The sequence below is a fragment of the Oncorhynchus mykiss genome, chromosome 31, assembly GCF_013265735.2.
Source record: "Oncorhynchus mykiss isolate Arlee chromosome 31, USDA_OmykA_1.1, whole genome shotgun sequence".
NCBI classification, from domain to species: domain Eukaryota; kingdom Metazoa; phylum Chordata; class Actinopteri; order Salmoniformes; family Salmonidae; genus Oncorhynchus; species Oncorhynchus mykiss.
Window position 1 is genome coordinate 29,473,284 of NC_050571.1, and position 13,502 is coordinate 29,486,785.

At 43.0% G+C, this 13,502-nt stretch overlaps 1 protein-coding gene across 4 annotated transcripts in view; it reads right to left on the reverse strand.

Moving 5' to 3' along the window:
- fgf13a (fibroblast growth factor 13a) overlaps positions 1 to 11,190 on the reverse strand; it is a 210,481-nt gene extending 199,291 nt beyond the window's left edge. For 2 of the 4 annotated variants that reach the window (XM_021583853.2, XM_021583848.2), the window contains exons 1-2: positions 8,669 to 9,212; positions 8,207 to 8,375 (exon numbers count right to left, since the gene is read on the reverse strand). In XM_021583853.2, coding sequence (XP_021439528.1) covers positions 8,207 to 8,255 — 49 coding nt within the window. In that variant the 5' untranslated portion in view covers positions 8,256 to 8,375; positions 8,669 to 9,212. Of the gene's footprint in view, positions 1 to 8,206; positions 8,376 to 8,668; positions 9,213 to 9,755; positions 9,954 to 10,901 lie in introns of those variants that run through there. The other 2 variants (XM_021583849.2, XM_021583850.2) reach the window with 2 other exon arrangements.
- Between the last annotated feature and the right edge of the window lie 2,312 nt (positions 11,191 to 13,502).

The following is a 13,502-nucleotide window of genomic DNA, read 5'->3' on the forward strand; positions in this document are numbered from 1 at the left end:
GACACACATGATTACTTTGTGCATTAATATTTATATTTGGATCTTCCTGCTACACCGACATGTCTGTGTCAATGACTGGTTTTACCTGTATTGCTGCACTTTGCACTTAAATCTCAGCTCTGTTGAAAGTACACTCAAGAAACTATTGGATTTATCATAGTGATTCAGGAGAAGCATTAAAACAGAATAATACGCTCCACCAACATTAGACAACTATATACAGAAAACCCTCAAATGACGGAAAAAAAGTCCATCACTGATGAGAGAACAGTCACATTAACTGACAGACGTTGTGGCGTAGCGGGGCGATCAGAACGCCGTCAACCAAGAGGTTGTGAGTTCTGCCTTGTGGAAAGAAGAGAAACCATAGAAGTTTCTCCTTCATCATTGGTAGCTACTGTGGGACAATAATAAATAAAGCTAGCAGTGACGGGCCATTTTCTTGCTGATGTGGTCAGTGTGCTAAATTTAGTCATAATAGGCCAGTCAGTAAAACCATCTGGTTTTTCTAATGGTAGACCAGGCCAAGTCTTGCCTGCCCCCATCACAGTCCCACTATGGAGTAGCCTGCGTGGAATAGAGGGTTTCATGACAAGGGGCAGTAGCCTATATAGTCTATATGTAGCTTATATGTGGGCAGGTAACCTGGCGGGAAGGAGCGCTTGTTCAGTAAAAGAAAGGTTGCTGGATCCAATCCCCGAGCTGACAAGGTAAAACTCTGTCGTTCTGCCCGAGCAAGGCAATTAACCCAATGTTCCCCAGGCACCGATGACGTGGATGTTGATTAAGATAAGCCCCCCCCCCCCCCCCCCGTCTCTGATTCAGAGGGGTTGGCTTCAATGCGGAAGACATTTCAGTTGAATGCAGTCAGTTTTAAAACTGACTAGGTATCCCCTTTTCCCGTCAGTATGGCCACTATTTTAACGAAATCTAAATTTGACCCCCACCCAAAACGCATAAACACATGTAAAGGCACTTACTCTGAAATATTAGAATTTTCTGTCTCTGTATGAAGAGGTCATTGTCATCAGCACAGTTTGACACACATAACCACAATTATGGAGGATTACCTTTGGACAGAAATGTTTTTTACAGGGCATGGTAGTGCATTTCTGGATCTAAAACAATCCAATCACTGCTGTAATCTGTAATCCAAACATCCTGAATCGATACATAATCCCACACCTACATGAAAGAGGTCATGTGATCCTTTGAGCCATTACTTTGATGAGAGAGAGAGAGAACTGTTGTATAAACAATAACTGGGTCGTTAACATCAGTCATGGCATGAACAAACGACTTGCAGCCAAATTAAATCTTTACAGATAATCACTTAAGTACCCTTTCAAGCCTGGCTTGATACAATCACCCTGCAGTTAATCACTACATCTAATTTGAGTCAAATCCACACTTACATACTCTCAAATCTCATTGGCACTGTGTGAGCATTTCAATATCTGGTAATGAGGACAAGCAATGAGGAGGTGTTTTCACTCTTGGTCCATTCTTTAAATGAGGATTAAAACGTGCCAATCCCTTTGAACGCAAATGAAAGCAGAGGCAGTTGATGTGGCCAACTTAGATGTGTACCAAGGGAGCAATGGCAGACCATGATGTCAGGGGTCAGGGGTACGGATGAATAGAGAATAGAGAGGAGAAAGAGAGGGAATGAGGAAAAGAGTGAGGTTAAAGAGAGGGGGAGACGTGGACAATGGGATTAGGAGAGGATTCGGACACCCTCTATAATTACTGCTGTGGTACAGCAAATGGCAATCAGAGCCCAGGCATGATTCAGTCCAGTGCTGGCCCAGAAACCCAGCGTTATACAAACCCATTCACCTCATAAAACCACAGCTTTCAGGATTAGCCTGGCTGACGCATCATAACAGCCAGGTATTTAAGGGATTTTAAAGGCAGGTCACTGATCCCGGCCACGCAATGATGAAATGCCAGAGGAACTAGATTTAGTACTGTTTTTTGACATCATTGTTTTGGGGATGACACGCACTGTGTGGTAAGGCCTTGTACCCTTGGATGGTTACTGAAATGAATTGACTGAAACCAACCAGTTCAGTCACAGCAGCTTTACAGTACGAACAAAAACTCCAGGAAATGGTATGTTGGCAAGTCACTTCACCAAAGGATCATGCCATTTTGCATAGTGTGCCCCCTAAACCCCTCTTTTACGCTGCTGCTACTCTCTGTTTGTCATATATGCATAGTCACTTTAACTATACATTCATGTACATACTACCTCAATTGGCCCGACCAACAAGTGCCCCCGCACATTGGCTAACCGGGCTATCTGCATTGTGTCCCGCCACCCACCACCCCTCTTTTACGCTACTGCTACTCACTGTTCATCATATATGCATAGTCACTTTAACCATATCTACATGTACATACTAGCTCAATCAGCCTGACTAACCAGTGTCTGTATGTAGCCTCGCTACTTTTATAGCCTCGCTACTGTATATAGCCTGTCTTTTTACTGCTGTTTTATTCCTTTACCTACCTATTGTTCACCTAACACCTTTTATGCACTGTTGGTTAGAGCCTGTAAGTAAGCATTTCACAAGGTCTACACCGGTTGTATTCGGTGCACGTGACAAATAAACTTTGATTTGATTAACCACATGAGACAAAAACACACAAGTTTACATGCCTTGGGGATATATTTGGGTGCTGAATGGTATTGCAGGCCTCTGAGGACGCCAGCCAGACACACAGACAGACACACAGACAGATACACACACAGGGCCAACAAGAAAGCCCCAATAGCTGTGCCTCGCCAGTCAAAGAGGCTGTCCGTCAGTGCCCACACTGCCCGGTGATGGAGGACCTGGAGAGACAGAGCACCGAACATCCCCAAACATCTCAGGGCGGCACGGCGCAATGCAGAGTGGCAAGTCTCTGATGAGCAGCGGCGAGCCAGCCGTCTTAGGGCAGACAGATCTGCGTCAGCACCGTGAAAACTGACAGGGCACACCGCCCGGTGCTGCCGACACAACATCTCCTTTGTTTATACTCTGGAAAATGTTGTCAGTGTTAACACGAAATTATAATTAAATCATGAACTCATAAATATACTAAATGCATGTGCTACTACTGTACTAACTACAAGTATATTTTTTCAATGTATTTCATTGGGTTACATACTCTTTGTCAAATGTGCTGTGCAGGACCAAATAGTTGGGAAGTAAAGACATGAGGAGACGTTGTATGGAGATCCTGCCTGGTTGAATCAGAGACGTCCTCCCTATAGGCTGTCTCATTGTTGTCTGATCAGGCCTAGCACTGTTGTGTCGTCTGCAAACTTAATGATGGTGTTGGAGTCGTGCCTGGCCGTGCATTCGTGGGTGAACATGGAGAACAGGAGGGGACTGAGCACACACCCCTGTGGAGCTCCAGTGTTGAGGATCAGCGTGGCAGATGTTGCTACCTACCCTCACCACCTGGGGGCTGCCCGTCAGCAAGTCCAGGATCCAGTTGCAGAGGGAGGTGTTTAGTCCCAGGATCCTTAGCTTAGCTTTGAGACAATCAGTTGTGTTGTGACATGGTAGGGGTAGTATACAGAAGACAGTCCTATTTGATAGAAGACCAAGTCCATACTTTGGCAAGAGTAGCTCAAATTATCAAAGAAAAATGTCAGTCCATCATTATGGAAAATCAAGAACTTTAAAAGTTTCTTCAAGTGCAGTCACAAAAATCAGCAAGGGCTATGATGAAACTGGCTCTCATGAGGACCACCACAGGAAGGGAAGACCCAGAGTTACCTCTGCTGCAGAGTTCATTAGAGTTAACTGCATCTCAGATTGCAGCCAAAATAAATGCTTCACCGAGTTCAAGTAACAGACACATCTCAACATCAACTGCTCAGAGGAGACTGCGTGAATCAGGTCTTCATGGTCGAATTGCTGCAAAGAAAACCCTACTAAAGGACACCAATAATAAGAAGAGACTTGCTTGGCCACAAAACGTTCCCCACCGGGCGGTGTGTTTGGGATCATTGTCATGCTGAAAGACCCAACCACGTTTCATCTTCAATGCCCTTGCTGATGGAAGGAGGTTTTCACTCAAAATCTCACGACACATGGCCCCATTCATTCTTTCCTTTACACGGATCAGTCGTCCTGGTCCCTTTGCAGAAAAACAGCCCCAAAGCATGATGTTTCCACCCCCATGCTTCACAGTAGGTATGGTGTTCTTTGGATGCAACTCAACAATCTTTGTCCTCCAAACACGACGAGTTGAGTTTTTACCAAAAAGTTATATTTTGGTTTCATCTGACATTCTCCCAATCTTCTTCTGGATCATCCAAATGCTCTCTAGCAAACTTCAGACGGGCCTGGACATGTACTGGCTTAAGCAGGGGGACACGTCTGGCACTGCAGGATTTGAGTCCCTGGCGGCATAGTGTGTTACTAATGGTAGGCTTTGTTACTTTGGTCCCAGCTCTCTGCAGGTCATTCTCTAGGTCCCCCTGTGTGGTTCTGGGATTTTTGCTCACCGTTCTTGTGATCATTTTGACCCCACTGAGTGAGATCTTGCGTGGAGCCCCAGATCAAGGGAGATTATCAGTGGTCTTGTATGTCTTCCATTTCCTAATAATTGCTCCCACAGTTGATTTCTTCAAACCAAGCTGCTTACCTATTGCAGATTCAGTCTTCCCAGCCTGGTGCAGGTCTACAATTTTGTTTCTGGTGTCCTTTGACAGCTCTTTGGTCTTGGCCATAGTGGAGTTTGGAGTGTGACTGAGGTTGTGGACAGGTGTCTTTTATACTGATAACAAGTTCAAACAGGTGCCATTAATACAGGTAATGAGTGGAGGAAAGAGAAGCCTCTTAAAGAAGAAGTTACAGGTCTGTGAGAGCCAGAAATCTTGCTTGTTTGTAGGTGACCAAATACTTATTTTCCACCATTCATTAAAAATCCTACAATGTGATTTTCTGGATTCTCTTTCCTCATTTTGTCTGTCATAGTTGAAGTGTACCTATGATGAAAATTACAGGCCTCTCTCATCTTTTTAAGTGGGAGAACTTGCACAATTGGTGGCTGACTAAATACTTTTTTGCCCCACTGTATACTGTACTAAAGGATCACTTCTCAGTGCCTGGTTGGTGATTTAGCTCCATGACATTCCCCAAACGCAGTGTTGAGTTAATAACATAACCCCATCATGGTGATTTGGTGTAAAAGACGACAAGACCCTTTAGGCACTATTCTAATCTCCTCCATTGTCTTTTCCTGGAATCGACGCCATCCTATTTAAAGTGGGCTTCCGAGAGAGCCAGCCAGCTACTAGATCAAAAGACGGTAATGATACTGTAGGCAGTGTGTTGTTTAGCCAGAGTTTAGCGCAGGTGTCACAGTAGTGCAGGGAAGAGCTGGCTCCTTTGTGATTCATAAAGCAGTGACTCCAAACTCCCATTCCTCTGGATATTTATTGATTGGCCAATGGGGCTGTTCGGCTGAATTAATATGGCGGCATGGATAGGCCGTTCCAGAGGCAGGCATGAATCCACTGTCTGACTCTGACAAACACAACCCAAGAGGTCTGTCTATAAAAATGCAGGCCCCAAAGAAGTCTGGGAGAGAGAAAGTACTGTTACACTTTGATGAGTGCTTTATGGAGAAGAATACAACTTTCATTGTCCATTATGAATTGGAACTTGGGCTTTTTGCTGTATTAGGCTATTCCCAAACCCACAACACATTCAATCCCAAGAGACTGTCAGAAGACCAGAAAAGAGGGTCAAAGGTCATTGATTTCCCAGGCTCTGGAATGCTATGTTTAAGGCCGGGATATAGCGGCTATGTCATGGGGCTTTGACACACCAATTCAGGCTCACCAGGGCGTGTGGAGGCTAACACAAAATAATTTGCCTGCCTTGATACTGGAAGGCGGCTGTATCCCTGTCTCCCTGCCTGAGACTGTTCGCTCACTGCCGTTCTGTAATCACATGTGCTAGAACAGGATGTGCTCCAGTCATATGAAGAGGTGAAGGATGGCCTTTCACTGAGTGAGCCAACGCACAGAGAATGGATATCATTTCTTTCATGGGGGCTCGATTTAATCCGTAGTGCTGAAGATCCGCGCGATTGAAATGCAATGTTCCCGCATTCTCAGACACCGCATTCACGGTAAATGTTGCATATGTGGGCTCAATCGTGAATTACTTTTACATTTCAGTCACGCAATATCGCAGTTCTTAAACGCTGCGGATTGAATCGAGCCCTTAAGAAACACCAAGAGTCAAAGCTTTTGGGGACATGTGCTAACATGTTGTCCCACTGTTACGCAAGCATAGGGATTAAACTAAGGCTGGAACTTCATTTCATTATTTCCAGGGTTTAAATCCCTTCCTTCAATCCCATATTGTTCTTAAAAAGAGCAGTGGAATTGATCCAAAGCTTAACTCCAAAGACAGTTAATAAAATGCGATGGTCATATGGACAACTATTGACATCTCTACCATATGGGCAACTTTTGACATCTCAACCATATGGGCAACTATTGACATCTCTACCATATGGGCAACTATTGACATCTCTACCATATGGGCAACTATTGACATCTCTACCATATGGGCAACTATTGACATCTCTACCATATGGGCAACTATTGACATCTCTACCATATGGGCAACTATTGACATCTCTAAAACCTAGTGCCGTATGCCTAGTAGATTGTTCACTCGTCCTCTAAGTGCTGGTTAGTGTCTGAGGCTAAACTAAAATTAATTTAATTAAAACCTGAATTAATCTAACCACCTCTGGTGTATAATGGGAGTCAACACAGACCTAGGCGTCTGAAGTGGTAACTTGAGGTGAAAACATTTCAATGAGTGACAGCATGCACAAGTCAACTGCATTAACCTGCAAGTCCAATTTACCCCGGCAAATAATAAAGCAATGCTCAGAACAACAAAAAAAAGGAACAAAATCATTTGAGGACAAAGAAAAAGATCCATGCTCTGGAGCTGGAGAAATGTCACAGAATAACATGTTTGGAATAACATGCATTGAAACCAACAATATGTGATGTCAGCAGATTGAAATGTATATCTGTTTCGGTTGAATAGCCCGGTATTTACCAAATAAAGGAGGAAACATGACAACCAGGGAAGGTAGTGGTTATAATTCAAATATAATATTTGCTTTAATCATAATACAATTTGAATATGCAGATAATCAAAACAAATATTCATTTCAATGGAATCAAAGGCTATTTATTGATAGATTCAAAATAGCCTACTAATATATAGCAGACTAATCCTGAATAAATTATTTTGTAATTGGATATGACTCCACATTGACTGCCTCTTTGTCAGTTTCCAGCTGTTAGATAGATTCTGTTTTGATAGGTTGCCTTGCCATTGATTGCCTCAATTGACAAAATAGCAATCAATCAAAACAAAGGGATAAAAGCCTGTGCGTACCATAGGGAGAAATGTCGCACACAACCTCGATGTAGAGCGTGCACAGATTTATCTCCCAGAGGTTTCTCTGGTAACCCTGCCTCCCCTTTGTCTCCATGGCAATGGTTCGCCAGTTTACATCCCGACGAACCGATGCTTTTCTAGAGACATGCAGAGGCCATTTGTCACGCAATAAGTCATTAGCGCACGAGCTTCCAAAACAAATGGTCTGCTCACGTCATCACTTGGCATGGAACACCCCTGTGTATGATTAGGATGTGATGTTGAGAGCTTGGCAAATGCAAACCCGCGTAAAAGGTGCAAGAAAGAACAACAGGGGGACATTTCAACTGGATGCCAGTGACATTGTTGTTCACTGCCATCACGTTAAAGCGACAGCACGACCATTCTTCATGTAGGTTGACCAATGCTTATTGTAATGCACTACACTGTTTAATTTTTGTTGTGGTTTTTGGTTTTATATGAATTCATTATTATTTGCAGAAATGGTTTAAATAATGAAACCAATAAATAGTATACAGTATGTGCGTAATAATTAGGTTATAACATGTGCTAATTGTAGATGGCTACAGGTCGGGTCTAAAACGAGACCAGCTAGACACATCTATGGTGTTATGACGCGCCATTCAGTAGCTGGCCTAACTATTGTTTTCCGAAATCTCAAAGGGCGAGCAGAGGATGTGTGGGAGATGAATGAGCGCACGGTCGCTTTAAACCAGTGATTTAGGGGCAGCAATCTGTGCATTGCAAGGCTCGATTCTTACCCTTGGAAGCATCCTTATCTTCTTTTGGCTTCGCCACTTTTCCGCTCATAGATCCCAGTTTGGACGTGTAATTCCCGATTTAGACAAGAATGGAAATACTTTCAATCGCTCGTAGAACGTTTCTTCAATTAAATCCTTTCCAAAGGTACCAGGTGCTGAGATAAGGGTTCTGTTAGACAATTAGAAAACAGGGCAATTAGTCTTTTTAAGATTACATTTTGATGAAACATGTTTTATCAAGAGAGGACTACAAACAAAGCAAACCTGTGATGCTATTATGATTCCATGTTTGGCGCAGGCTATCAATGGATGTATCCAGTTATTGATACATTCTAATCACATAGCCTACACAATTGAGTTCACAAAAGCGCATCTGGAAAATTGGAAAAGAAACGCCGTTGTATCCCTGGACCATTACCATCGTAAAAGCGTTTCAATCATTTGAATACTATCTTTTCTTACCTTATCTCCTCCACGTTTTCTGCTACATCAATGCACATTGATAAAGAAAAACGCTTCCAACCGGAATACCGCTATGCTGCATGCGAAAATAACCACCTCGTCGGCTGTGACAAAGGAACTGACCAAAAAACTACGAAAATAAATGCAAGGCTTCAAAGCGCGTGTCAGTCGACGTCAGAGACAAACGGAAAGGGCATCAAATTAAGATTACCTCTAATGAGCAATCGTCTACACATCGAGTATCCGCAAATTCCATCCACTACAACCGACGAAATCTGGCTTTCTAGAAGCCTGTAGTGACTATTCTATTCAACACGAGCTCTTCTAAGGCATCTAACACGCGGGCAAATAGCACACAGATCAACAGGATCCACAAAGTGAGCGCTGTATTCCATCCCTAACACACATGCACCATCGATTATGTTAAGTTTAGCTCTGTGCGTTTTATAAAAACAATGTATTTAGGGCATGGAAATCAATTGTTTAACGTCCGCTTTCGATCGACGGTTGCACTAAACGCGCGCTTTGGAGTAGCGGTGTTGATCAGCCCGAGGCGTCAAGTAGCCTACTGTAGAATCAAAAAGAGCGGCCGGGCAGCAGATTAAGCAGCATTGACAATAACCATCTATTCAATTGTTTGCTTGTTGTATGCTAGTGTTTACTTATAAAACAGTCTGAAGGAAACCAGTAGCCAAAATAAGCGCGTTGTTTTTTAGCCTACGCATAGCCTAACCAACTTTCACGATTTAAATACATTACATGATATTATGGTTAGCCACATGCTATTGGAATCATGTATAACATTAGAAACAATTCAGCGACTAAGAAAGTAAATAAGCGTTGGCGAAACATTGTGTTATTTAGGCTAGAACTTTACGCACAAGTGCCAATTACCGAAACAACAGCCGGCAACAGACGCTCTTCATGTAAAATATCGTTGACATACATTGTCACGGACCAGCCAATTAAGCTGATAACTTACAGTATTAGATGTCTAGTCAAAAGTAGTCCAAGCAAGCATATTGCCCATAAGTAGGAGTCCACGGAAAGTGGAGCAAGTCTCAAGCCACTAAAATAAATAACTCACCTTGATACGCGAGATGGCGAAGCAGAAACTGTTGAATCGACAACGAATGTCAGAGCACTTGCCCACACAATATGTCTGAAGTGAATGCGTAAATGAAGTGAATGCGTAAACATTCACCCAAAGTTACAGATGTTAACGGATAAATAAATAGGAACGGCTGCATGCAAGATATTGCTTCAATAGGTTATTCCATTTCAAAATTGGTGCCTTTAAAAACCTTTACGTTTTGCTGCGCTGACAGAAACACAGGGGAAGGCAAACATTAGCCAATAGGCCTAGTGTACATGACGATATCTGAGAGAAATAGTTTTAGGAGAGATGCCAATGCACGCATAATTATAATTGGTTGCACCTTGATTCGCATAAACATGCTTGAGTCCTGTGAAGTTCTAATTACCTTTAGTTGTCTCGTTGGTCGTTGATTAATTTGATCAATCATATAGCAGCAGGTGCAACGAAAAAAAATGTACAATCATAATCAATAAAAAAAAAATTGACAAATAAGCCTACACAAACAACTTCCGGAAGCACATATTTTATGCAACACAAAAGTGAATGGACACTCGTTGGTACAAAGACCCCAGGCAACGGAACGATCTAGGCTGAAAGCCCTCACTACGAATGTATACATCCACAATATATATATTCGCAAGACAGTGGACTAACTAACGGAATTATGGAAATACATGTTTGTTATGGCTGGTGTATGTACACAGTCGTCAACCCTCACATTCCTGTCACTGGGCCAATTACGCAGCGCAAAAACTTCAGCCAAAAACTTCAACACAAAGCCAAAAGCCATGGTATGTGGCTGTCTACAATTTGAAATGTTTGATTTCATAACAAAGATTACATGCACTGATACTGTATAAATTGAGTTTATTAGACTATGTTGCTTGTTTTTAATGTTTAAGATTTGCAAAAAACTCAACACCTCATTTATGATAATCTCATTGGGGTTTATAAAACATTTTGTAAAAAGGTAGCCTTACTACCTATAGCTGTAATCACGATACAGTATACCTGCCAAAATATTTAGGCTGTAATTAGGCCTACGTAATTTAAAAGTGACATTTTGTTATAAAGTGGGAGAGTTTTGTCTTGAATTAGATGAGAACAGTCATCATGCAGAAACTGCGCCCTTACCTTAAACTGAGAGTGAATTGTAGCCTTTGCGGTGGAAGATGAGAAAATCAACATAGAAACAGTTACGGTCAGCGTTCACACCTAATTTAACACGTGTAAAATGTGCATTCAGTCCTCCTAGACATACGACCAATGTGTGTTCATCAAATCGAAAGCTCCAGACGCAAAATCCCGAACTGTTCGATAAACAAACCGAGCAACATTGGCTCGTAACACTAACTTGTCCCGCTCTAACGTAGAACTACGAAGTACGGTCCTAGGTCGACCCCTGCATGCGTTGTGTCACATCACCTGGCCTGGCAGAAAAAAAGGCTGCGGTTGACGGTTACAGGGGTCTATACAGTTTTTTTAAAGTGTGTGGAAACTGGAGACCTTTTCAGCTTTCTTTTCTCATCCTCAAGTCTGTCAAGTTATTTAAAGTACTACCAACTGTAGATGCCGATGTCGACCTGAGCTTCCCTTCTGCCTCTAGGAGGGAGGAATAGCACTAACTGGCCAATATAGACCCTGCGAAATTTCAATAATGGAATATATGTATTTTCCCACACATCATTCTTTCATCATTACATTGTTTTTAGTTGACATCTAAATAACTCAAATAACTCAAATAAAAAACATTAAAGCTGAAAATCAGCTGAAAATCAGACAAAATCTAGACAAAAGGCAAATAAGATCAGAAAATACTGTGTGGCCAGCTCTTGCCAGCTCTTGTTGTTTATAGACATGGCCTTCTGTTTGAGGATGGTTTGTGATTGGGTTTAGGCCATTTTTCTCTATCCTTTTACTTCTTGCAAAACCCCAGCCAAGATATTACTTGCTGCCATAGGTGTTGTTTTTTTGTCACAGGCCTCTCCCCATCAGGAAGCTGAAAAGCAGGCCACCAGCTCAGTTGCATGACGCACAGCACAGGTTGTGATGAGGTTAAGTCCACTGAGTAACTGCTCTCTGCTCCCTGACTCAAAGGCCATGAGAAGTTCCATACAGTATCACACCTGTCAGATGAAGTAATACTAATAGTTTTGTTGGAGAGGAAGTGCAGTGTACACTTGTTTAGCTCTGTCTTGATACCCAATATCAATGTTTGTTTGTGATACATGAGCCTTCCCCTGTGTGTCACAATTCCCCAAATGAATCCTCAGCATGCTGGGTCACGGTTTCCAGAAACTAACCTAATTCACATTGATCCATAATAGGACTCTCTTCAGGGGAGACAAGGGAAAAGCCTAACATCACAGGCCAACAGTGTGGACCAGATGAGCATAGTGGGAGTGTTATTAGCCTAGTACTTGAAGGTAGCAGTGGTGATGAGATTCCTGTTGTCCTGCCCGTCAGAATATGGCCCCTCGGAGGTTTGATACACCTGGTTCCTTATTAGTATTCACTGAAGCAGAGAGAGAGGTCATACCTAGGGTGATTATTCACCCATCCTGACTGTCTGTGCAGAGACACAGATGTGGAGACTCGGGAACAACAGGATCTGCCCACACTCCGTTAGCCAGGGTAAGAGAGGTTACCGTGGTCCTGAATAATGCCATGAGGTCAATGACTGGATGTGTCAATACAGGAAACAATTGAAGAATGAGAGAGAACATATAATAATGTGTCTGCAGGTTAGTGAAATCCCTCAAGTGCGTCTTTGGCTCTGCAGGTTCCTACTGTATCACTTCTTCCTCAAGTCCAAACATAGGCTTTCACACATTCCCTACCCACAGGACTAGCACACAGCTGCTCCCATTTAACCAACAAAGACAGAGATCCCAGAACTCAGGCGCATGAGAATACTGTGATGCTGATGATATAACCCAGAGCCGTGTTCGAGGGACTGTGGATGATGTTCTGTATTATGTTATCCAGACAGCCACTAACTTCTATGTCTAGGATTTAGGCCTATTTTTGGTTGGATTCTGGCCAGCCACCACCAAAAAGGTTATTTCTAATAACCCAAATACAGATGGTGAACTGAGAGGGGGGGGGGGTGTAAGTGGAACGATTTAATGTCAGTGGTAAACGTTTTAAAGTCAATTATACATCATTTATAACATACTTCTGTCTATTCACGCTACTCTGCTACACTATCCCATCTGTAAAACCAGTTAATGACCCCGGAGAAACTATAGTGAGCCTTTTAGTAGGAGTCAATAAGTAGTTGGTGACATGGAGTGCTTACTCAGCAGCCTACAGCCTTTGTTCCTGTGCTTGTAAATGTCACTGGGTGGTGTTCGTGCTGTGTCCACGAGCTGTGCTGCCTGGCTGCACGCCCTCTGACCTTTCAGAGCGACGCCTCTCTCCTTCTCCTCTCTCTGTCCCTGTGTAGAGGGGAGACTCCGTCAGAACCATTAAACACTACATTATATACAGTCGCTCATGTGTTCACTCATGTCACTGTCACGTGTCCCTTCCAAGCCATAGTGTCTGTTCACCGATACTCAAGCGTCATGCTAGGTTTTTGTTCCATCGTGTCAGCTTGTGTCAGGAAAATGCACTGTCAACCCTGAGCCAAAACACCCACCCCTACACACACACACACACACAGCCCTTGTCGTCTGTCACTAACCCGTCCTACACGGGGACCTTCCGGTTAGAGCCCAATTGGAGTGAGTG